Raw genomic sequence first — 26,367 nt, 5'->3', positions numbered from 1 at the left:
TGCTAGCTGTAACACATGCGTGTGCATGCACATACGAACACATGGAACCCTAAGAGAGGCCAGTACTACTACCTACACACAAGTTTAAAGGATATTGGACCAGATCACACTCCCATTGAACTCAGCAGTAGTCAGGCTTTGCTCTGAGGCGCCACTGACAAAGGGAAGGTATGGGAAACTTTAAGCAGTAAAAGAATTCCTCAAAACTGGTTACATATTTGTCAATGCATATATTCATAAAAAGAGAGAGTCAAATGCAGTGGTTCTCTGTTCTGAACATACTTTCAGGTCCAGGTAGCCAACCACCAACACTGTAACAGGGAGAGGCTCTAAACAATGAAGCCCTTGACTAACTGACAGATACTGATGGAATTAGCTAAAAATCATGACTTTGATAGCTCTGGACAATTTGAATAAGATCCAAGCAAACAATGCAAATATGTTTGTATAGGAAACTGGAAAGGAAATAAGAATAATAGAGCATATGAAGAACATACTTATTTAACTTTAAACAGATCATTAAATAAAATGTCTAAGCACTTCACATGAATATACTTATATACTCCAATGCACCACAGACATAAGAAATACAAAAACATCAGCATGTGATGCCACTTTCCGTTTAAAGAATGTGATTTGAAAATTATTATTACAAGTTTGCTTTCCACCTAGGAATTGTTTGTTTTAATATGAGTTAAATTTTCAGGGCAGGTGCACAGTCATTGGCAGGGAATTGTCCTCCTGAGCTGACATCTATAGGGGCTGGCTCACCTACACCACAGAGGATGATGTTCAGGGTCACTGACCTTAAGGTGATGATGGTCCTTCTTGGTGGTTCAGTCGCTAAGTCATGTCTGACTGTGATGATGGTCCTTCCTGACATGCACTAAAAAATTAGGTTACTGAATAAAATGTTTCTGCCTTTAAGTATTTTCTCTTATGAATTTATTCCTAAAATTTTGGCACCTAATATTTTGGCTACCTAATATCAAGGCTGTATATTGTGACCCTGCTTATTTAACTTACATGCAGAGTACATCATGTGAAATGCTGGGCTGGATGAAGCTCAAGCTGGAATCAAGATTGCCGGGAGAAATATCAGTAATCTCAGATATGCAGATGACACCACCCTTACAGAAGAAAGTGAAGAGGAACTAAGGAGCCTCCTGAAGAGGGAGAAAGAGGAGAGTGAAAAAGCTGGTTTAAAACTCAACATTCAAAAAACTAAGATCATGGCATCTGGTTCCATCATTTCATAGCAAATAGATGGGGAAACAATGGAAACAGTGAGAGACTATTTCGGGGGGCTCCGTAATAACTGCAGAATGTGACTGAAGCCATGATGTTAAAAGATACTTGTTCCTTGGAAGAAAAGCTATGACAAACCTAGACAGCATATTTAAAAGCACAGACATCACTTTGCTGACAAAGGTCTATATAGTCAAAGTTACGGTTTTTCCATAGTCATGTATGGATGTGAGAGTTGAACCATAAACAAGGCTGAGTGCCAAAGAATTGATGCTTTCGAACTTTGGTGATAGAGAGGACTCTTGAGAATACCTTGAATAGGAAGGAGATCAAACCAGTCAATCCTAAAAGAAATCAGTCCTGAATATTCATTGGAAGGACTGATGGTGAAGTTCCAATGCTTTGGCCACCTGATGTGAAGAGCCGACTCATTGGAAAAGACCCTGATACTGGGAAAGATTGAGGGCAGGAAGAGAAGGGGGTGACAGAAGATGAGATGGTTAAATGGCATCATCGACTCAATGGACATAAATTTGAGCAAACTCCGAGAGACAGTGAAGGACAGGGAAGCCTGGCATGCTGCAGTCCATCGGGTCTCAAAAAATCAGACACGACTGAGCAACTGAACAACAACCTAATATTAATCAGTAGAAAATACTAGCAGATGACAAAATACATGAAAAAGAAACAAAGGGATACTATCAAAAACGTTGTTAATGGCTGGTCATGCCAATCTATTAACCAATTTTAATCACATATGTTTCTGTGGTTAAGGCAATTTATTGTATAATTCCACTGGTCATTATAAAAGTATTCCTCGTTATGGAGGAAGGGCCTAAATTAATTGAGTGAATACAGTGTTCTAGGATATAGAGATGATATAGCATATTATTGCTTAGTTCTTTTCTCTTCCTACATCTGATTTCTTTGCCTCCCTTCACCTGAAAGCACCCACTCTCCCCATGCCCCTCAAATCTATCACTTCAACAAGAATCCCAGTCTCATATTTCATATGTGGTAAACTGAAGCCCAGAGACATTAAATAATTAGCTAAGTCACACAACAAGAAGGATGATAACAAAAAATAGGTCCAATTCCAAAATCATCTGTTTTCCAACAAATTTTATCTGGTCCAAGTCAGGTATCAGATGATATCTGTTCAAGGCCACTTGAACAAGTTTGAGAAGTACACTTAGGTCTACCGTCTGCAATAAATGTGTTACCTATATTCATGTGTTTCATTTTTCCTTTAGAAAAAAAATGGTAATTAAAATTATGTCACTAGTACTTTCTCTGTGACAACTCATTCACTTTTGGGTATTTGTCAGAGTAAATTTGTCAGCTGTCTGAGCCACTAGGGAAGTCAACTTGAGTTCAAATCTGTCCTCTGCAACTGACAAGCTGCGTGACCTTGAGCGGGTTAGTTGCCTGTCACCTTACCTGTACAATTATGGCTATAATTTCATAATACTTTCATAAAAAGTTATTCTAATACTCCTGGCACCAATAACTGCCTTTGGCCAATAGATACTAAAAAGTAGTTATTCTAATATTCATCATTTTACAGATAAAAAGTTCAAGTGAGGTCTGCAAATTGTGGCTCAAGAGTCTTACAACTTGCCTTTGGAAAAGCCACCTTGAAAACTAGATATTCTTGTCTAGTCTTTATTTTTTTCCATTCTACAATTTAGCCCCTTGTTCCTTGTCATAGGAACTAATTGTTTGATATAGTAAATAAGTTTGAGCTGTTATAACTATTGGACTGTATATGACCAAGGATACTATAGTGATCATAATTTATCCTGACACTAAAAATGAAGGTTACTGGCTTGCCTTATAAAATCTTAAAAAAAAAGAAAATGAAAAAGCTGGAATCACAAACTTTTGATTCTCTGCAGTTAATATAAAATTATTTTTTCATTATGGGTTAGAGTTGACAGGATAATCATATGCCATCTGGGACACACAAGCGGCAGGCTGGATTACACAGTGTAGAAAAATACTATAAACTCATGTGCACTGAATTAAAATATGAAAGAGGGACAAATCATAAGGGGTTAATAACTCTCTTGGAATGTTATCAGTTAAAATAATTATGAATAATTCATGATATGCTAAATTTAGGGAGTTCAGTGTAAAACTGAATGGATGAAAATTCAACAAAGAACATCACTAATCCAAATAAGCTCTTCTATTACATGCTTTGATCTTCAAAATCTATCTAAAAGGATCCCTTAGTGGAAACCTAGAATGGTCTCTCTTTAACATGAAATAAATTAGATTCAAGCTATTCTGACCTTGAAATCTTTAACACAATTAGAAGGTATATGCCAAGCATCGGATGCACATTAAAGACATAATCCAGACTTTTGGAAATAAAGAAAGAGCTCATGTCAAAATATCCTCTTAGATCAAGGTAGTTCTTTGGTTTAGATGGCAAAGTGTGGCTCTAGGGAAGCTTCTGGAACACCCAGCTCACCAGGATTTGCCTGACAACCCAGCGACTTCCTAAAAGGAGACAATTGCGTGCATTTGCGTTTGATAAAGAAATCAGCAGAGAGCAGCAGGTGCTGAAGGAGACTCCCAAGCAACTTGTTTGCATACGTGAATGTGACTAAATAAACTGTCTCCTCTTGTGGTCCCTGCCCCACTGCCATTACTAGTTGGAAAAAAGAGAGCGGCTCATATGCAAGACAGCTGCGGGCACACCGTTTTAGAAGAGACAAGGCACAGATGTTTTTCAATGATAGCTTCCAACCTTTTCAGCGCCAAGAGTTTGGTCTCTTAAGAAACAAGCTCATCTGTGCCACATGTTGTGGCTTTTGACTATTCACTGTTTGTTGCTTTCAGCTTGTGCTGCATGGGGATTAAGGCATGGTTTAAATACAGAGTTCTCTATCTGCCAGGGATTAGTGATCAGGGGAGAGCAGTGCTGGAAGACTAGACCTGGAAGCCTGGAATGGGGAGGTAGCTTGAGGGCTGGTGGGATGGAATGGAATAGAATAGACTGGAATAGAATGGATAAAAGGAATAGAACAGAACCCATGAAGAGCCTAAAAATTCAAGGGCTGTGTGTCCTATTCTTTGTACTTTTCATTTTATTTCTTAAAGACTGGGCACAAATAAATCAGAAAAATAGTCCTTTTCATATTGTTGTCTGGAGGTCCTGATATAGAGCCTTGGATGCAACAGGTATGCAAAAAAGGCTTGTGAGATTAAACCCTGAAAAGCTAGTGAAGAAAACACCAGTGACATGAACAGCATCACTTTGTCATTGAATTCTGACAGAAATACTTCCTTCGTGGCCTCTCTTCTTTCATCCCTCACTTCCCTGCAAATACTTGTTATTCTCCATCTCATGACTTTTTTGTTTTAACACAGCACTTATTGATGCATGTTACCTCTGTGTATATTCACTTATTTATTTGTCATCTGCCTGTCTTTCTTATCATTACCATCTAGTTCTCTACTAGAATATTAGTTTTATGAAGTCAGGGGACTTTGTTTCCCTGGGATCTTATCCTTTCTATACACAGTGTGTTTTTAGCTCCTGGGAGAATGCCTGGCTTTGGGGAAACTTCCAATGAGTAGTTATGAAATATGTGAGTAAACTTCTCTACAGCCCTGCCTTCAAGAACAGAAGTGAGAATAGGAGCATCTCCATGTAATTTCTTTTCCACAGTATTGCTTTTGACAATGAAAGTATACACAAGTTGGTGTCAGGATAATAGGTGTAAACTTCATACATTTTGATTGAATAAAGAAAGAAAATGGAGTACATATACATTTAGATTCCTGGAGGGTTTGCCAAATATCAGGATTATGGAATATTTTTTAAAAGACATTATTATATCTTAATTTAGGAGATCAAAGAATCTAAAGGTCAAGAAAGGATTCCCAAGAAGTTATCTGAGCAGACCCTTAGAAGCTAGCTAGAAATGATTTGTAACTAGTACTATATTTATGTGCAGTAGAAGCTATCACATGACTTCCAAGTGCTTTTTGCAATTCATTCTGTGCCTTAGTTCACACAGTGACTTTCCTTAGGGAACTTTTGAGTGTTTATTATTCTAAAGATTAGAAAAGATGAATTTAAGTTCAAACTCTAATTGCCTAGAAATCTCCAATAGTGGGATTCAGACTTGGAAAGGGCTTTTCCTTGTTTGTTTTTCTACTAGACTAAAAAGGTCTGATGAGTCCACAGCACTAACAGAACTCCTTTAAAAAATCAAAGTAATATTTTATGGTACTAAACTTACAATTTGGGGTCCCATTTTCAAAGGTTGTGTATCATAACCTTCATAACATGAAGATCTGTCATGTCTCACTGACTTTGTATAGTGGCAGAATTAAGATTTGGGGACAAAAACAGTGTGTTCCTTGCACTGAACACATTCTGGATTAATGATACCTAAGACTTATGATGTCAATTAGAGAGAGAGGAAAATAGCCACTAGCAGGGTTTGACTTCCTTTGGGACTTGTGATCAAGTCTGCAAGCTCTTCCCCTTCCAGCTTTCCCCCTATGGTCCAGAACCACCTGTGTGTTCTCAATCACACAGTCATGTCCAACTCTTTGTGACTCCATGGACTGCAGCCCTCCAGGTTCCTCTGTCCACGGGATTCTCTAGTCAAGAATCCTGGGGGCGGGGGGTTGCCATACCTTTCTCAAGGGGATCTTCCTGACCTAGGGATCAAGCCCATGGCCCCTGTGTCTCCTACACTGGAAGGTGGATTCTTTACCACTGTACCACCTGGGAAGCCCACAGAACCACGTGGGCAATAACAAATGTTAGCTGAGACTTCCCTGATATGCCATGCAGTGTGTTTAATGGGAACTAGAGGGATTCACCCATGAAAAACTCAAACAAGATCACTGATTCCTTAGACAGATATGAAAATTGATCCAATTTATACATATTAAAGTAGTAGCGAGTGATAGTGGGGTAACAGTGAGATATTCCATGGAAGGCAAAGTGTAAGGAAGCAGACACTCAAGATTATGACTGAAATATACTACATTGCAGCAGAGAACCAATATGATAACAGAAGGTTGTGGGAACAGACAGACAGGCACTGTGAGATCCTATAGGTCCTGCGGTCTGTGCTCACCATGCAGGACTTCATCCTTTCTCTGCTTTTTTATGCGACTTGTTACCCCTGTGAGAGTCACACCTCCTGGCAGAGGCCCATGAGCATAAGACTACAGGGCTTCTGGCTGTGGGATAATCAGGGTGGCTCACCCTGGACAGGGTAGCAACCAGTTATTCACATTGCTAATGCAAATAATCAGTGCTCTGTTACTTAGTGCTTTCATTTCCACATATTATTACCTACTTGCTTGGTGTCTGTTGTCCCTCAACTAGATTGTAGGTATCAGGGGATCATGGGAATCAGGAAATTGTCTTTTTTCCCCTCACTGCTTTACGTCCAACTCATTGTACTCTGAATGGCACATTAGTATTTATTTAATGGATAAATGACTCAAGTCAGTAGAAAAACAAGTATTCAGATTTGCATTTTCAAAACATTGCTTAGGTTGTGACTTTAATGTATGGACTTCGAGTGGGGTGAAGGATGAGATGTGAGAGTAGATGATGAGAGAAAGTGAGTCTGTGGGATAATCTTTATAAACTCTGAGGGAGTCTCTGATAAAACTCTCTCCTGCTGGTGGGTAGGAGGGTGGAGACGAACATTAACACACAGTAAACACCGATACTGTGCTCTATGGCTACATATGTTTCCTAGCATTTAATTCTCAAATCCTAAACAAAGCTTCTAATGTGCGTGAATTCCATTTTAGAGATGAAGAAGCTGAGACTCAGAAAGAGTAAGTCATTTGCCTAAAAAGCTACAATTCAGACCTGGATTTACCCAGCCTTAAAGTGGATGCCTAACTGGAAACTACACCATGCTGCCAATCAGAATAATTGAGAAAATAGTTTAGGTCACTCACTGAAATCTTGGTCATAAGATTTACCACTTGGTTTCCTGATGTGCTTCTACAGGCTTTCAGATGTGTAGGAAATGGCATGTTGTTATCACTGGGCATTGTGAGCCTCATCTTTTCATTTCGAGTGATGCTCTTTGAGGAAGTAAATTTCAATTTCCTTAGCTACGTTTTCCTAACACATATCCTGAGTACTGCTGTCAGCTCTGTTCTCTCCAGGCCCTGAGAGCTGAGTTCACAGAGGAGCCCCTCTTCTGTGCTGTATCCTGCCTCAGTTCCTCAGACAATCCCAACTAAGGCAGAGAAGGATTAATAGTCCCAGCATATTCATTTGAGAGTAGCTTAGAGATGAGCCCATATCCCAGTGCCAGTGGTCCAGTCACAGAGCATCTAAAAAGTTCCTTCCAACTGTCTTTGTTTGGTGATCAGATCCAGGGTTTTTAGCCCCATTTCCCTATCAGATTCCATGATTTCTGCAACACGCAGTTCTTCCTTCTCCTCCTCTACATTGTGATTACCTATACAGCAGGCTTTTCCCTAGGCCCCTACTCCAAATTTCTGTCATTTACCTTAGATAAACTATAATTCTTTTTTGGGACCAGAAACTTACCTAAACCTCAGCTCTGTGCTTTTCTGGTACACTCTCCTTGTTCTCTTTACATGCACACAAGTCTTGGTCCCAAGTGCCATCATGTTGCTATTTACCTAGCTCCCAAGCACCAGTTGCCTTCTGCATTCCCTGCCATTGTGCATTACTTACCTGGGAACTTTGGTATTGATTGCTATTTGTTCAGCAAAGGTTTATTCTCCCTTTCCTCCATAGGAACTGTTTCCTCCATAATACTGTTGCTAAGAAGTGATTGCTCATCCAGAAACTACATTTCCTGCTCTGCTATCTTGCACTGAACTGAAGAAATGGGACCAAATTTTATTCAGTAGAATAAAGATAGTAGAGATGTATACAACTTCCACCCTGATCCATGAAAACCTCCACAGGACCAGCTTGATATCACCTTCCAGAAAAATTTGATTATGTTAAAGTGGTAGGGCCTCCATCAACCTATGTTCTTGATGGACTCTGTGAAGCAGAAACGACCCCTCCCTTTACGTGAGTGAAAAATTAGTCTCTAACCCATGATACTAGGGACTTCCTTGGTAGCTCAACTGGTAGAATCTGCCTGCAATGCAGGAGACACTGGTTCAATTTCTGTGTCATGAAGATTCCCTGGAGAAGGGATATGCTACCTATTCCAGTTCTGGGCTTCCTTGGTGGCTCAGATGGTAAAGAATCTGCCTGCAATGTGGGAGACCTGGGTTCGATCCCTGAGTTGGGAAGATCTCCTGGAGGAGAACATAGCAACCCACTCTAGTATTCTTGCCTGGAGAATTCCCATGGACAGAGGAGCCTGGTGGGCTACAGTCCATAGGGTCACAAGGAGTCAGACACGACTGAGCGACTAAGCACATCACAGTATGATACAAAGTCACTGTTATTAGGGGGTTACCTGATACAGGAGCCAGTTTGACTTATATAACACACACTTCTTCCAAAAACCATGGAGGTCAACATTTTTTGAGTTTGTTGAACTTAGGACCTTCAGCATAAACACCATCTCACAGGGCCAGTACCCCCTCTGGTGTCTGCCACTGTTACCAGGCCAGTTCTTCACCCTCTGCCTTGTACTACTCAGCCATAAAAAAGAACAAAATAATGCCATATGTAGCAACATGGATACAATTTGAGATTATCATACTAAGTGAAGTAAATGAGAAAGAGGAAGACAAATACCATATGATACCACTTATATATGGAACCCAAGATACGACAGAAATGAACGTAGAGATCAGCTTTGTGGTTTCCAAGGGGGAGTTTGGGAGGGAAGGAGTGGGAGTTTGGGATTAGCAGAGATAAACTATTATACATGGAATGGATAAACAACAATGTACTACAATTTAGCACAGGGAGCTATATTCAATATCCCATGCTAAGCCATAATGGAAAAGAATATTTAAAAAAAGAAGAATGTCCATATGTGCATAACTGAGTCATCTTGCTGTACAGCAGAGATGGCCACAACACTGTAAGTGAAGTATACTTCAATAAATAAAATACAATAAAACAAAAGGACTGTTAAGAAGTCAGGCTCCCTTTCTCTGCTCCCCTGGGTCAGCCTCATGTGGCCAACATGCCTTATGCCCATTTATCAAGCTATGACATACAAAGAGATACTTAAAACCTGAACTGTTTCATGGGAACCAACACAGGAAAGCCACATACCTCTGAGGCCACAAGTCTGTGAGCACTCTGTCCAAGCTGTCCATCCCGAGAGCTGACAGTTGACCACACACTCCACCAGGCAGTGAAGGTTCATCCTCTGCGGCTTCTCCAAGTTACGCTGCAGATGGGAAGGAAATATGATTGTACTGGAGAATTCATCACAACATCAAATCAAATCACTATCCTTTTGTGGGATAATAATCTCTATTCTGTGAGAATAATTTTGCTATGTTTTTGTGAGAAAAATAGCCTGGCTTATTGAAACTGATGGCAAGTCTAAAAAAATGATGATCCTTACTTCATGACATAGAAACTTGTCAGTCCAAATTTCTTTTGATAAAACCTTCAACTTTAGAATAGACCCACATTTAAGGGACCAGGAAAGCAGGCAATTATGTCACACAGAGATCTGTCCTGTCACTCAGCCAGCAAGGAACCAGAGGGATGACTCAGTGCTAAATTCAGGCATCTTGCCCTCTGGATAGACCAATAATATATAGAGAGCTCACACTAACAGCAACCTAGGCTAAACAATAAGTAGAAAAATAAAACTGAAATCAACAACCCATCTAAAGTTCATAAAAAGACCAATTAACTAAAAACATACACATGATCTTAATCAAGGGAAAAGCTGATGATACTGTTTCTTTCCCTCTTGTCCTCTCTTAAACCCACATCTAGGCAAAATCACACATTTTCTAATGGCCAGTGTAGAAGAGGTCTTAGTGAAAGAGTAAATCATCCATGAGACACAGAAAGAATACCAAAATATTCAGTTTTAGGAATTGTACATTATGTGATTGAGGAAAATGCTAACATTCAATATATAGACATGTTAGCAATGTCCATTCTGAGCTAAAATTATTGATTACAGCATGATTACTTACTATATGGGCAAACTAGAAATGACCACATAAGATCTTTGATCCACTTGAGACATGTGGGTATTCTGCTTAGGTTAATAATTTGGGACTTTAAATATTTGTTGAGCATGTGGTATTTAGAAAGAAGATAAACTAATTTTCTATTAATGAATAGTTTATACTGCTTTTATATCAAAAGGAAAGATTTACTATGTACACTAAATGTATATTTTTGACTTATTTGAGTTGTGGTAGGTTGGTGATTTATTTTTCTTGAAGTAGACAACAGTCTTGAGAGGGAGATGAAACAAATGTTAAAATAAATCACTGACACTTGTTAGACAGAACTCTGTATTAACCAGTCGCAGAATTTCATTAAAAGGAACATCTGATTTTACGTGGTCTAGTTTCAGGGGTACTGTTGGTCCATGGTGATACTGTTGGTTGAAAGAGATGTTATGGTAATACTTAGTAAAGTTAACTCAGGATCAGTGAGGAGGTTTTGTTCTGATAATTTTAATTGTCACTTGTGGACTCCAAAAGGAGAATAAGACAACTTTTATTTTGTCAGTTTGCTAAAGACATTCCCGTGAAACCTGAGTTCACTGACCCCACACATTTCCAATTATTCCAAAGACTGTTTTAGTGATTCTTATAATGTGATAGCATATGGTCATCTTTGTTTCTAAACTGCCATCATAGTGCATTTCACTTATATGTTGGAGAGGAAATGTCAACATTTGGGAAGAGATTTGATTATAGCTTTTGTCCAAATTCCACATATTTTGTGATGGCGAAAAATAGATAATTACAAAAATTCAAAACCCACCAACTCTACCCAACTTGGTAGAGAGACATTTAGCTTATTTTAAGATGAAAATGCACTGTGTTTATTACCTAGCAAACATTTGCTTAGCAAATTAGCAGAGTATTCTAATAGCAAGTATCACTGTGCATCTTACATGCAAGGGACAGTGTTTCCTACTTAGGAAAACTGAATCTGCCCAATACTAAAAATCGATTTTAGAGTCAATTGATGTCAATTGTTAGTTGGCAAGCAAGTGCATCTAAATAAGTTCTTAGAAATAATGAAGAACTATATTTTTAATGAACCCATTTCTCCAATGCAAAATGACCTTTCCTGTCATTGTAAATAAGTTCAAACTCATGAGATGTATCTGTATAATACTAGTACCTCTTACTCTAATTGATAAGCTGTGATGAGAAGAAATTGGGAGGGTCATCTATAGTAAGCATTGTGAAGGTTGCAGAACACTATTTAAAAAAAAAAAAAGCCATGGGTGTGGGGTACAAATACACATAACTTACCTGCTCACATTCGTCCATGGCAACGGGCTTGCCATCACTGCGCACACAGCTCAGAAGGCGGGTCCTGATGCCTTGTCCACAGGTTGCATTTTCACTCAGCTGGCATGTGCTCCACTCTACGGGCATAGGGTCACCGCACCAAGTTTCAAAGTTATTTCCATGTGAGCAAAAGACAACAAACCTTTGATTCTCTGCATCAGTGGAGAATAGTGTACACAGAATCCTAAAACCATTTCTATGTGGCTTCAAAAAGCATTATGCAATTCGTTAATCGCAAAACAATCAATCAATCAGATCACCAAATAGAAGTGAATTTGTTTTCTTGAGGTCAGAAGCCAAATAGTTTATAGAAATCATCTCATAGTTGGCTGAGGTAGGAAAAGGAAAAAAACTAAGCACAAAGGACAACAAGTTTGGAATTATCTATTTGCTGGGCGTAATCGAGAAAGAAAAAAATTACAGAAATGATGCTAGTCTGTGATATCAACCTGAAGATATTTTCAATGAATACATATAATTATCTAAATCATTTGGTATATTTGGTACAGTGGAGCTAAGAAAGGTACCCCCCAAAGGGAAAGAAGTCATGATTAAAAGGGCCATTTTGAAAACTCTCACTTTAATAAAATTATACTCTCATGAGAGAAAGTTTTGTAGATTTGGCTAACTGTATTACAAACTCAACAGCTAGAGTTAGAATAAATCATCCCATAAGTAATTCCTTAAAAAATTTTTATTTTGGTGTGGGTAGAAAAAGAGATCCTCAATCATATAACAGGGAGAACCTCTCTAAGAATATTTTTCATATTTTGTAGATGATCTAAAAGTTAAATAGGAAGAGCAAGTCCACGTATAGCAAAATCAGCATTTTAAAGATATGCTTTTTCAGTAAAGCAAATTTTATTGTATTTTTGGAAAATTAGTATGAAAACTAATGATCTAAAGGACCTCTAATGAAGCAAAAAGGACAAATACAACAGGTCAACTCTCACCTATAAAGACAGTCTCATAGAATTTACTAGAGGTTTTCTACATGAGAAACCTCAGTAGTGCCACTGTGACCTCAGTGGAAAATTTGTTTCAGAAAAAGACAACTGTTTTGCCCCTTGAAGCAGCTGGCCATTTGGTTATTAGTAATGAAGTCAATGCTGAGACTTAACCTGATTCCACACGTCATGGCATTCTGTGTATCATTGCTGCAGGGAACAGATCAATGTAGTCATACAGTCCTTTAGTTTCAGACACTGAAGTACACCGTGTCTGAATAAGGAGGTCTCCAAAATATCCCTGTCCAGTCAGGCCTGCCATTTATCCTTGGTGAGCCCCGTAGAGTGAGTACATCACAAGCTTTAGTTTCTTGAAATAATAAAAGCCGTGAGAGAGCTGCATTCTAGGACAGCATGATTCCATGGTTTGTGGTTTACGGCCATACCTGTTAGATTGTACTGGAACTGGAAGCAATTTTCATTGAGAAGGCAGGGCCGCACCTGTGAGTCTTCAGCACAGGTCCTCGAGCTCAAGGAGGGCCTCAGCAGGTGGCGGGTTCTTCTCTGCATTGTGTGCGGATCACACGACTATGAAAATCAAAGAGCAGGCAGAGTGAGATAGGAACTCATGTTTGTTGACACACTGAATGTGCTGATCTGTATACAGGGCGGCACATGTACAACACCTACAGGGAAGAGACTGTTGAATAGAGTATGAAACAGAATATTTAGAAAATAAAATCATTATGGGATTCAATGTAAGTAGTGTCTGGTTTTTTCTACCTGACAGCTCTTGTTCTACATTATGATGAATAATTAGGCACGTGGGGACCATTTTCATCTGCTAAACACACTCTGTACTCTCAAATTCATTTGCCAGGTAGCAAGAGATGAAAACATTTTGAATGTATAAATGAATGAGAAAAGGAAGACAATGTCCCTTATGCCTCCGGCTAGTCTAGCCCCAAAGAAATAACCACGCAGAACACTTTAATGAGAAAATATTTTTTTTAAAAACAGAACAAAGAGAGGGAATTATGAAATCAGTATTGCCAATATAACAAAACTTTCCACTTATTTGGGAGGCATTATGATCCACAGAAGATTAGTCACTTCATGCAGTTGCCCGAACTTCAAAAATCTCCCACAAAAATCACTTTACCTATGGGTCTGCATGTCCTCTTATCGCCGCAATTCATATGACATTCTTGAGCCAGGTAAACCTGCCTGCCATCTGTCATCCATCTACTCTATTCACAGAGGACCTTCAGAAGCTCTCCCTACTAGAATAATCTCCTTTCCCATGTCCTATATCCTATTCTCCTCCTGCTGCTTCTTCAGAACACTAATCAAGACTTCATCATTGCCAGTCTTTCTTTTAATAATGACAAGTTCTTCTCTTCCTTCCTAAGAAACCTTCCACCCATGTTCAAGAATTACTGTACAGTATTTGATTCCAAACATAAACATATATATTACATCTGCCTTTGTATGATCATTCTTTGTTTCTTTATTACTCCATCTCCTCCTTTTCTTTATAAATTCTTTGAGGACATAATAGACCATGATTTCTACTTCCTGTGTCACGCCCTGAAAATTCTGGCATATATTTTACACAGTGGTTGTTCAGGTAACACCATTATATACAACATAATTCAGATCCAGAAATCTAGAGGCACATAGATGTTTAAACCACAGGAAAGTGAAAAGTCTCTGAATTCATGTCATCAAACCATCATTGCCATATTTGGGATTTTTTAAACTTTTATTCCTTTACCTTTTCAGACACTGTAGCAAGAACACAACCTGTAAACTTAATTTTGGCTGCTAAGCAAAGTGATAATGTTAGAATACACTGAAATATATAGAAAAATGTTACAAAATTCTCTTCTCTTTTCAAATGCTTGGAGCCATTGAAACACATTTACTATTTATGTGACTTTATAGTTGGATAATCTGTCAATACTTATAAAGTATTTTTACATTTTAACTACATCAAATTGCCTCTAGATGATCAAGAAGGGCCATTGAAACCAGGCAATTATTCTTAATTATCTGCAAAGGAATCCCATGCTAATGCTCACAAATAATTTACTATTAGTTCAGCAATTAATTTGATTGTTCTCATGAGAAGGAGTGATAACTTCAATGATTTACCAATGAAAGAAAATGAAAGCATCATAAAAGTTACTCCTGATTAGTGTTCTACTACTTTTCTACCTTAAAAAATCAATGATTGAACAAGGTCAATGTGTATAAGATTTATGAACTTGCTTAGTCTAAACCACCAAATAAAGCAAAAGAGAAAATAACACACGTGAAAACATGTACACAAAATTCAAATTCTGTAACTTTGAAGAATTCACTTATATATTCTATATCTCAGTTCTTCATCTAGACCTGGGTGAGAAAGGGGCAGGAGCATAATTTGGTAGTTTTTAAGAGTATCTTCCCTCAAACCTCACACTCTTATCAGTCTCTACATATGCTTGTAGAATGATACTCTCTGATTGTCATTCATTCTTAACCATATAGACTTTAATTATCACTTTCTAGAAATTAATATACTGAAAACCAGCACTGCAGCTAACTCTCTTACTAACGCTATTCAGAGAAACAGGCAGAGAAGGTGAATGAAATCCACAAACACAACCCAACCTAATCTCAGATGGTATCTGTATATCCTACCTTATAAAAATTGCCCTAGCACTGCTAACAACTCATAAATGAATTAGTGTTTCTCCTTACTCTTTTCTCTTTGTTAGCTCTTTATAGGAAGCTCATAAAATAACGACTAGGTCACAAGGCAGATGAGGGTCGGCTAAGAAAAAAATGGATGACAAAGGAGCCTTATATCTAAATGATTTCTTTATTGGATCAAAACTCTTCAAATATAAACCTGAATCTCCTCTCCCCTAGAATATTCATAAAAAGACACTGTCAACTTCCTAAATAGAGAAGTGAGAATGTGATGTGCGGATAACTAACCCCAAATCAGCTTTAAACCAATCTCCTTATAAAGGGCAATGTTAGATAGCTAAAGTTTATTTGCTAGGGAAGGAGATGACCAATAAGAACCAATAGTATCTAGTATATAAGTCCTTTATGAGATTAGGTTTTTAAACTTCGAAAACCACTACTTACCTTAAAGTTTAATCTTCCAATGTAATATTGCACCTTCATACCTTTTTTTCTCTCTAGCAATGAGGCCTCTATCCCTGGGCCTGACCTGAGTATTTGTATTTATCTGTCAAAAGTAAACCAGATATTCCCTCTGAGAGCCTCCATTGATTTATTTGCACCCTTATAAGTGGAATCACCTTATCAAGTAAACATTTCCACTGTACTTGTATTGATATGTATGCATTCCTTTCCATGGGCTATTTGGAGAATGTGTGTCTTAATTTTCTTGGACATTGAGAGCCTTGTTCTGTCTCTGACAACAGTATGTAGATAATAAATGTTTGGTATAGGATAATGTTTGATTATCCTAAAAACTAAATAATAAATGTTTGGTGTAGGATAATTTGCTTCTTCCTGGGTAATAAGACTGGAGTTTTGTAAACTGCCCTTAGCAACAAATGGTTAACCCTGGACTATGATCACATTGCCTAAATGTAACGTTTCTCCATAGGTCTGCATTCTTGATAAAAAGAGAATATAATATTTTCTCTCCTTCCCATACTTTTTCCATAAAATCCAAATGACAGCTCTCAGAATAATAGAACCTACCATTAAATTAATAAATTATAACAGTAAATGAGTTTTAAACTACCCATATAAAAATGAAAGATAACTTAGATGCTATATCCTAAATAAATCCAATGAAGAATATATAATTTTGTATTTTTATAACACTGAACTATTAATATTAACAATGATAATTTAATAAAACCTGGCATAAGTCCAGGTACTTATGAATTTAACTCACTCTCTGAATTTCTTCTCTGGAGGAAAGCATGAATCCCCAAGGCCTGGCCTTGTCAGCTTTCATCAGATATTGAAACCCAAGGCTTTTCTTCTGTTAAAGAATGGAAAATTCTGAGAATTCTGAGATTTTTTTCTCCATTTAGCTAATTAGCCCTTTCTCTATCTTTCATGAGGCAAAAAAGGGAATATATATGCTATGAAGTTGAGTCTTGTTTTTTTTGAAAAAGCGGGATAAAAGATGCCAAATAGTATAACAATGCTATGTAAGGAAAATTCCTCAGAGAGTCTGAGAAAATGGTTACAAAAAGTGAAAAAAAAGTTTTTTGCATATCACAGTGCAACAAGGTGAGCAAAATCAAAACCATTTAGACCAACTACATGCTCAGTAAAATTAATGACAAGTTGTCTTCACAAACCTCAAAATTGAATAGGAGGGGACCAAGGAATGAAGTTACAGAACCTGTGTGTTATCAACATTCAGCAGGGGAAAGGAGACGGTAAAAATGGGGTGTCTGGTATACCCCAAAACACCAAACTGGAAAACTAAACTGCAAGCAAATATAAGGAATTCATGGACAGGTTCTGGGAGCTGATGCAACCTGAATCTAATGATTTCTCAACACTATAAGCCAAAACTGCCTTCCAGGACAATTTTCTGCACTGGAAAGAAACTGGTGGGAAGAGTTTCCAAATTGCTCAAAATAAGAGGACTAGCAGTGAAGGAAAAGAAAGGCCAGTAAACAAAGTTGGAAGAAAAACAGATCCAGTAAATTTCATGAATCTACTAAATTTTTGACCACTCAAAGCAAACAAACAAAAGCAGAGAACCCTGGACCATGAAAATGAAATTAGGTAAAAACAAGCCTCAATCACACCGGCTTCTAAAAGTTCACAAAAATTGATTTCCCAGAAAAATAAGTGAAGAAAGAAGTCAAATTCAACTCCCAGAAAATGGTGTTAAGAGAAAAAAGTGGATGAAAGAATAACATCTCCATAGATAAGAAACTGCAGAAGAAAGACATGCATACAAAAACAGAAGAAAACTCCTATTTCAAAAATAAGTGGTTGGTCATTTCGGAAATGACAAAATATGAAAGAACACAAAAATAAAACACAGATAAAATACAAATGTTAAAGAATGAGAGAACCTATGTAAAAGATATGACCATTTAAAATTTTATTACACTTTAACATTTTAACTCATGTTGGTGGAGTATAGGGAGTGTTTTCTGTGTTATATGGACTATGGCAAATGCATAATTATGAAACATTCTGTTCTATCTCCAGTATCTTTGAAAAAGTGGATTTTTAGTATAAAATAAAGCAGATATAGATGTAAGACAGAACTTAAGTAAATACTTTTAGTACATAACATGAACTCAAGAAGTATTTCATCTTCAAACTAAAGGAAATAGCATATATTTCAAAATTCCACTCACTGAAATGGTCTAGCAGCTGTGAAACCTAGTAAGTTCAGTATCCCTGAAGTTCTTCTTGTGGCACCAAAGAGTCATTTCCACTAAAAGAAGCCAGGGATTTTTAGAGAGAAACAGCTGATTCTAAGTCTGGCAAAGAAAATGCATAAAATAGGCTTGAAACATCACACCATAGTGGATAACAAGGAGGCTAACAAAGGCCACCAGAGTCTTTACTAAAGTGTTCATAGAAAACATTTTAAAAACACTACAACTAGGACAATCTGAGCATTGGTAGAGGTGATAATGGAAAATGGTTAAAATATATCAAATTTATTTAAATCTATGATTTCATTATGATACAAAAATAGTCACATATATTCAAAGATGCTAGGTAAACACCTCCTCATTGTGAAAACAGGTAAATAAACAGTGAATAAGTATTTTCTTGTCTTCTCTATTACATAATAGAGCAGTAGGTGATTAAATATCAGTTGGGGCAAAATTTTCTCCTTATAGTAGTACTCCCACAAGTAAATGAGAATGGATAATAGAATTGGAAGTTTGCCATTTTCTGTTTCCTAAATGATAATGAGTTTAAACTTTGACCATTGATGTTAGCCAAGCACATAAAAAGCTATAACCATACATTATGTGCCTCCTGAGAAAGAGCACATCCTCTATGGAGTCTTGCCAAAGACATAATTCTGATTAAGCCTTTGCATGCTATTCCCAATTTATGGGAAATTTAAGGACAGAGGAACATGTTAAACTTCACCACAAGGATGCAATTTAAGAGACATACTGGGAAATTCAGTAGAAAAGGTGACTGATTTCCTTACCAGTAAATTGCTAGGAAGGAAAAAAAAGAAAGCAATGAAAGAAGCTAGGTTAAAGGAGATTTAAAGGCATATGTAAAAACAGGCTTGAACTTAATGGCTGGCCCACTCAGACTATAAATCTAAAGGAAAGTAAGAAAAAAGATTATCATAGAAGTCTTTACAGAGTTTAATTTTACCAGAGTGAGGAGGATATAACCTGTGAAGCTCTTTGTGAGTCACTGGCAAGTTCCTATTTCCTAACTTGGGTAGCTGTTTTCAACAGTGTTTGCCTGATAACTAAATTGTACAATTTGTTTGACATGGTTTTCTGTATTTGGAGAAGGAAATGGTAACCCACTGCAGTATTCTTGCCTGGAGAATTCCATGGGCAGAGGAGCCTGATGGGCTACAGTTCATGGGATTGCAAAGAGTTGGACACAACTGAATGACTAATACTATATATATATATATATATATATATATATATATATATAAACATATATATATATAAATAAATTCATATATATATATATAAAAACATATATATATAAATAAATTCATATATATATATATATATATATATATATATATATAGAACAGATAACTAAGTACCTACTGTATAGCAGAGGGAACTCTACTCAATTCTCTGTAATGACCTATATGGGAAGAGAATCTAAAAAAGAGAGGATATATGTATATGTGCAACTGATTCACTTTGCTGTACTCCTGAAACTAACACAATATTATAAATCAACTATAGTCCAACAATTTTTTTAAATTAACATTTTAAAAAGTTTTAAGAAATATCTATCATGCTGGGAAATTTAGATTTCTTTTCATTATGGTATTTCACAGTCTCCAGATTGCAGTTTTTCCCAAAGTATGTTATATTCTAAAGTGCATTCATAGGTGCTGAGAGAAAAGAGATTCATAATCAAATCCATTTTGGAAATGTTGAGCTAAATAGTTCTAAAGAAAGATTTTTGTAACATTGTTATTAAGTCATCAAAATCTATTCTCTCCTTTCTTCCAGGGCACAGGAGTGGACCATATCTCTAAGGTTTCTTTGCAGGTGGGTGTGACCAGGTAACTTAGCTCTGATAAATGAAAGGTAAATGGGAGGCTATATATGACACTCCACCTCTCACCCTAAAACCTCTCACGTGTTTCCTCCATGCCCTTCACCCTCTCCAGGGAGCAGGGATGCTGATGAGTAGAACGGTTTTGAAAGCCAAGCTTGAAGACGGTAGACAATCTAGTAGCCTGCATCCCTGGATGACTGTATGGAGCAGAGAGTATCCTTTCCCCACCAGCAAATCCTACTTAGGACTGTTTGCTGGGAGAGAAATAACATTATATTCCATTTGATCAGCTACAATTTGGGGTTATTTGTGTTTCCAAATTATCCATTATTATACTATACATTGGGCTTCCCAGTTGGCTCTAGTGGTAAAGAACCCACCTGCCAATGCAAGAAATGTGAGAGATGTGGGTTCGATCCCTGTGTTGGGAAGATCTCCCGGAGGAGGGCGCTGCAACCCACTCCAATATTCTTGCTTGGAGAATGCCATGGACCAGAGAAGCCTGGCAGGCTGTGGTCCATAGGGTCACAAAGAGCTGGGCACAGCTGAAACGACTTAGCACATACTGTTGGACTGATGGGGTTGAAATCTTGGCTTAAACCTGGTTAAGTCAATTAAACTTAATTTCCTTAGAGGCAAATATAGTAAAGCTTTTGTTTTATAGGGAGGATGAAATAACTACACTTCCTTATAAAACCTTAGGATGTTCTTGTAAAATGTAAATCTTTTGGGGAGACAAGGCATGAGCTCTTGGAAATTGATAGCATAAAAGCAAAATCCTCCCTGAGATGATGTTTTATTCATTGGTGCAGTGCCTTGCATTTAATGTATTCCCGAAAACTATTTATTTAAAGTGAATGGAGGGAATTCCCTGGTGGTCCAGTGGTTAGGGGGAGAAGGAAGTGGCAACCCACTCCAGTATTCTTGTCAGGAGAATCGCGTGGACAGGCGAGCCTGGTGGGCTGCTGTCCATGGGGTTGCACAGAGTCAGACACGACCGAAACGACTTAGCATGCATGCATGCATTGGAGAAGGAAATGGCAACCCACTCCAGTGTTCTTGCCTGGAGAATCCCAGGGACAGGGGAGCCTGGTGGGCTGCCTTCTGTGGGGTCGCACAGAGTCGGACACGACTGAAGCGACTTAGCAGCAGCAACAGACAGTGGTTAGGACCCTGCTTTCACTGCTGAGGGCCTGAGTTCAATCCCCTGTTAGAGAATTAAGATTCCACAAGCAGTATAGAAAGGCAAAAAAAAAAAAAAAAAAATCTTACTAGAGGAGTTCTTAAGGATAACAATTGATTCCTATAGATAATAAATTGATTTATCAAGAACTTGCCATTCATTTGTCTTTAAACCTGCAAGTCCGTGTTTCCCGAAATGTATTATTGCACAGTCCATGTGGACTATGTTCTCAGTTTAGTGCGTCAAAATCAGCACTTTCTGAATTGATAAAGCATAGCATGAGAAATATCTGTCTATATTCAGGGTGAAAATGATTTCATGGAACACTTCAGATATTTATATCTGTATCTATATATAGATATCTCTCTCTCTCTTCTTCTATCTCTATATATGCACATATATGTCTCCATAAGTAAGTGACTATATACACGATCATTTGTGATATAAAATGTATTTCTTACTAAGTGCCATGGTCAAAAATATTTAGAAGCCACCAGTAATAATAAAAATGGTTATCAAAATAGCTTTTCTATTAAATAGCCTGTCATGGTCATTATTGAAAAACTGTTTATTTCATGTGCTGAGTCGTTTCCGTTGTGTCTGACTCTGCGACCCCATGGACTGTAGCCTGCCAGGCTCCTCTGTCCATGGGGATTCTCCAGGCAAGAATACTGGAGTGGCTTGCCATGTCCTCCTCCTGAGTAGCTTCCCAACCCAGGTTTCCTGCCTTGCAGGCAGATTCTTTACCATCTGAGCCACCAAGGAAGCCATAGGCATCTGGTTTTTATTTTGCAAATATGAACTGTAACTTTTTTAAAGAGGTCACTGTTCGGTATTTTTCTTTATCATAAAAACTTTTTTTTTTTCTTTAAACACAGGATTAATTTCAGGATAAAACAATTATTAAATTAAGTTTGTATCTAGAGAACCCACATTTATTGTATGGGGTCAAATAACACAACACTGTTAAATCAACCGGTGCTCCAATATGAAATTTTTAAAAAGCACAGTATGATGTTTAAATGTAAATCTGTAAGAAAAAACTTAATTTCTTAAACTATCTTTTTCCACAGGAAACAGGCGGGGGTGGGGGGCGAGTAGTGGTTGGTGCTTGTGCTCCAGTTGCATAAATTATACCCAGCCAGAGGGGAGAGTGAAGGAAGTGCCTAGGTTAACTCTTTATGTGCTGGAAGAGCAGTTCCATTCAGAGTACTCACTTTCACAGGGTTCTTTGTGACATAATAAAAAGTAGGATCAGCACTCAGAAAGTGTTGTACCTCATTTTGGCAGAAGCTAATACTCTGTGATCTTAGCTCTAAGGTGGTGCTTCCACAGTAAGACACAAAGAACATTCCAGCACCTGTGATGTAATTTTTCTCATTTAACTATCTGGGCATTCTCTTGACCATGCTGCTGCTAAGTCGCTTCGGTCGTGTCCGACTCTGTGCGACCCCATAGATGGCAGCCCACCAGGCTCCCCCTTCCCTGGGATTCTCCAGGCAAGAACACTGGAGTGGGTTGCCATTTCCTTCTCCAATGCATGAAAGTGAAAAGTGAAAGTGAAGTTGCTCAGCCGTGTCCAACTCTTAGCGACCCCATGGACTGCAACCCACCAGGCTCCTCTGTTCATAGAATTTTCCAGGCAAGAGTACTGGAGTGGGGTGCCATTACTTTCTCTGCAGATATACCCAATACCAGAGTAGTGGTTCTCCACGTGGGGTCCCAAGACCTGCAGCATCAGCATCATCTGGACACTTGCTAGAAATGCAATTTATGTATCCCATAAATCTCTCTGGGGGGAAATCCCCAACAACTGTAGGGGTGGGGGTCAGCAACCTGTCTTTTAAGAAGCCCTTCAGGTGATTCTGATACACTCTGTAGTTTGAAAAACCCTCCTCAAGCCAGCTTGAATTCTCTATGTACAAAATAAAAGACTCCTCATTTTCCATACCCCAACATCTTTGTCTAATCTTTCCTATCTCTTAATGGCAATTCCAGCCATCCAGAAGCTCAAGTAAAAATTCTGGAGTCATATTTGATTATTATTTTCATTACATCTTACAACCATACCTTGAGCAGATCCTTTCAGCTCTAACTTCAAAGTAAAACCTATGTTCTAGCTGCTTCTCACCATTCGCACCAATTTTACCCTGGTCAAAGTCACCATCACTTTTCACTTGGATTATAACAAATGACCTCCTATCTGATTCTTCCCTTCCCATTCTAGAGATCATGTTCAATTCTGGGGCCAGAGTGTCCTTTTAAAATAATGGAAGTTAGGTCACATAACTCCTCTCCTCAATGGTTTCCCAACTTAGCACAAAACCCAAATCCTTTGCTAGGGTCTTCAAAGTCCTCCGCAGTCTATCTGCATCGCTTGTGAGTGCTCAAAGCCTTCTCTGCTCTTTGTTTACTGCTTCAGTCACCACTGCAGCCTCCTCTGTGTTCCTGGACAGTTCCAGGCCTTCCTTGTCTCTGGGCTTTTGTTCTTGCTGTTCTCTCTCCTGCACCTGTAGGATTTGCTCCCTTCCTTTCTTCAGGCCCCTGCTCAAATTTGAGAGGACTTCTTTGACCAGGCTACATGAACATATCAGCAACTCCTCCACATCACTTTTTATCATTTTTTTTTCCTCCATATCATTTACTACTAGCTGATATGCCATATAATAAGCTGGTGGTGTTTCTGTGTGTGTGTGTGTTTAATGGAGTATAACTGCTTTACAATGTTGTGTTAGTTTTTGTTGTACAATAACATGAGTCAGCTATGTATATACATATATCCCCTCCCTCTGGAGCCTTTCCCCCACACTCCCCATCCACGCCTCTAATAACAGAGCACCAAGCTGAGCTCCCTCTGCTATACTGCACCTTCCCACCACCTATGTATTTTACAGCTGGTAGCATATAAACGTCAGTGTACCCTCTCAGTTTGTCCCATGCTCTCCTTCCCACTGCCACCCACTTCATGTCCACAAGTACATTCTCTATGTCTGTGTCTCTATTCCTGCTCTGCCAACAGGTTCATCAGTGCCATTTTTCTAGATTCCATATATATGTGTTAATATATGATATGTGTTTTTCTCTTTCCGACTTACAGACTCTAGGTGCTGGCTATGTGTTTTGTTTGTTTTTAAATATCCCCCTCCCCTCTATTAGAATGTAAGTTCTGTGAGGGCTGGAACTCCTAGAGGAAATCATAGAACACTCTTTGACATAAATTGCAGCACTATTTTGGCTCCATCTCCTTCTTAATCAAAGGAGATAAAAGCAAAAGCAAACAAAATGGGCCATAATTAAACTTAAAACCTTTTGCAAAGCAAAGGAAATCATCGACAGAATGAAAAGACAACCTACTGAATGGGAGAAAATATTTGCAAGTGATATGACCAATAGAGTAATCCCTTATATCCAACATATATAAACAGCTCATACAATTTACATCAAAAAATAAAACCCATTTAAATAATGGACAGAGGGACTGAATAGACATTTTCTAAAAAAAGGAAATCCATATGGTCAACAGGCATATGAAAAGGAGTTCAACATCACTAATCATCACAGAAATAGAAATCAAAACCACAAGATATTTTCACTGATTACTGATATTTCCAATACCTGGAATATGCCCAGGTCCATAAGAAATACTCAATAAACAGATTTCCACAAACAATGTACTAATGACAATCCAACTCCTACAAGGGCACTCTGACCTTCTCATTGACTCAAATTTAAAAAGAAAAAACATTGATCATATTTATCTCTTCAGGAGTTTGTGATATTTAATGAGTTAAATGGAACTAATGGATGTAAGCATTCTGGGTTTCTGGAAATTTCAGACTGTGAAAGTGCAGTGAACTCCTATTATTACTGTATTTTCCACAGGTCAAAAGATAGCATACAACAAAGGAATGTTTATGATGACATCATAGCAAGCCTGATCAGAAATTAAAATACTGTAAATTAAATTACTGGTCAACCAAAAGGGCCACAGATTGGATGCTTGGGTCCTACAATGATTTCTCTATTTATTCTGGTAACTTTACCATATATTTGAGGGGTCCAACCAGACTTGCAAGCCTACGTAAAGCAGAATAGCCTCTAATAGCTTCTGCTTGTCTTTTGAGAGATTAAATGGATAATAACAAGAGAGACTGAGACTATCTTTTGGATGTGTCCCTATCGCAGAAATAATAACAACCACCACCATTTTATACTGTGAACACACACCTAACATTGTGGTGAACATTCTGTGAGGATTATCTCCCAAAGTCCTTCAGTCTCCCAATAATCCAAGTATGCTTTGAATATGTGTGCTTTTACAGATGATGAAATTGAATCTCAAAGAATGAAACAACCTTATAATAGGCACTCAAACCAGGATTTGAATCTGTGAAGGCTACTTTGCTCCTATCTTCAGCTGAACTACTTGTAATGTAGCAGTGCTTCTTGACCATGAGCAGTACATGTGGGGCCACCCAAGATGGACAGGTCATGGTGGAGAGGTCTGGCAGAATGTGGTCCACTGGAGAAGGGAATGGCAAACCACTTCAGAATTCTTGCCTTGAGGACCCCATAAATAGTATGAAAAGACAAAAGGATAGGACACTGAAAGATGCACTCCCCAGGTTGGTAGGTGCCCAATATGCTACTGGAGATCAGTGGAGAAATAACTCCAGAAAGAATGAACGGATGGAGCCAAAGCAAAAACAACACCCAGTTGTGGATGTGATTGATGACAGAAGCAAAGTCTGATGCTGTAAAGAGCAATATTGTATAGAAACCTAGAATGCTAGGACCATGAATCAAGGCAAATTGTAAGTGGTCAAACAGCAGATGGCAAGAGTGAACGTGGACATTCTAGGAATCAGTGAACCAAGATGGACTGGAATGGGTGAATTTAACTGAGATGACCATAATATCTACTACTGTGGGCAGGAATCCCTTGGAAGAAATGGAATAGGCATCATAGTCAACAAAAGAGTCCAAAATTCAATACTTGGAGGCAATCTCAAAAACAACAAAATGATCTCTGTTCATTTCCAAGGCAAACCATTCAATATCACAGTAATCCAAGTCGATGCCCTGACCAATAATGCTGAAGAAGCAGAAGTTGAATGGTTCTATGAAGACCTATAAAACCTTTTAGAACTAACACCAAAAAAAGATGTCCTTTTCATTATAGGGGACTGGAATGCAAAAGTAGGAAGTCAAGAAACACCTGGAGTAATAGGCAAATTGGCCTTGGAGTACAGAATGAAGCACGGCAAAGGCTAATAGAGTTTT

At 38.1% G+C, this 26,367-nt stretch overlaps 1 protein-coding gene across 1 annotated transcript in view; it reads right to left on the bottom strand.

The window, feature by feature from the left end:
* THSD7B (thrombospondin type 1 domain containing 7B) overlaps positions 1 to 26,367 on the bottom strand; it is a 1,038,357-nt gene that overhangs the window by 36,045 nt on the left and 975,945 nt on the right. The window contains exons 18-20 of the mRNA XM_018062396.1: positions 13,100 to 13,241; positions 11,668 to 11,783; positions 9,476 to 9,593 (exon numbers count right to left, since the gene is read on the bottom strand). Coding sequence (XP_017917885.1) covers positions 9,476 to 9,593; positions 11,668 to 11,783; positions 13,100 to 13,241 — 376 coding nt within the window. The remainder of the gene's footprint in view (positions 1 to 9,475; positions 9,594 to 11,667; positions 11,784 to 13,099; positions 13,242 to 26,367) is intronic.

The sequence above is a fragment of the Capra hircus genome, chromosome 2, assembly GCF_001704415.2.
Source record: "Capra hircus breed San Clemente chromosome 2, ASM170441v1, whole genome shotgun sequence".
In the NCBI taxonomy this organism is placed as follows: domain Eukaryota; kingdom Metazoa; phylum Chordata; class Mammalia; order Artiodactyla; family Bovidae; genus Capra; species Capra hircus.
The sequence above is the reverse complement of the archived record's forward strand: the minus strand, read 5'-3'. Positions and strand labels throughout refer to the sequence as shown.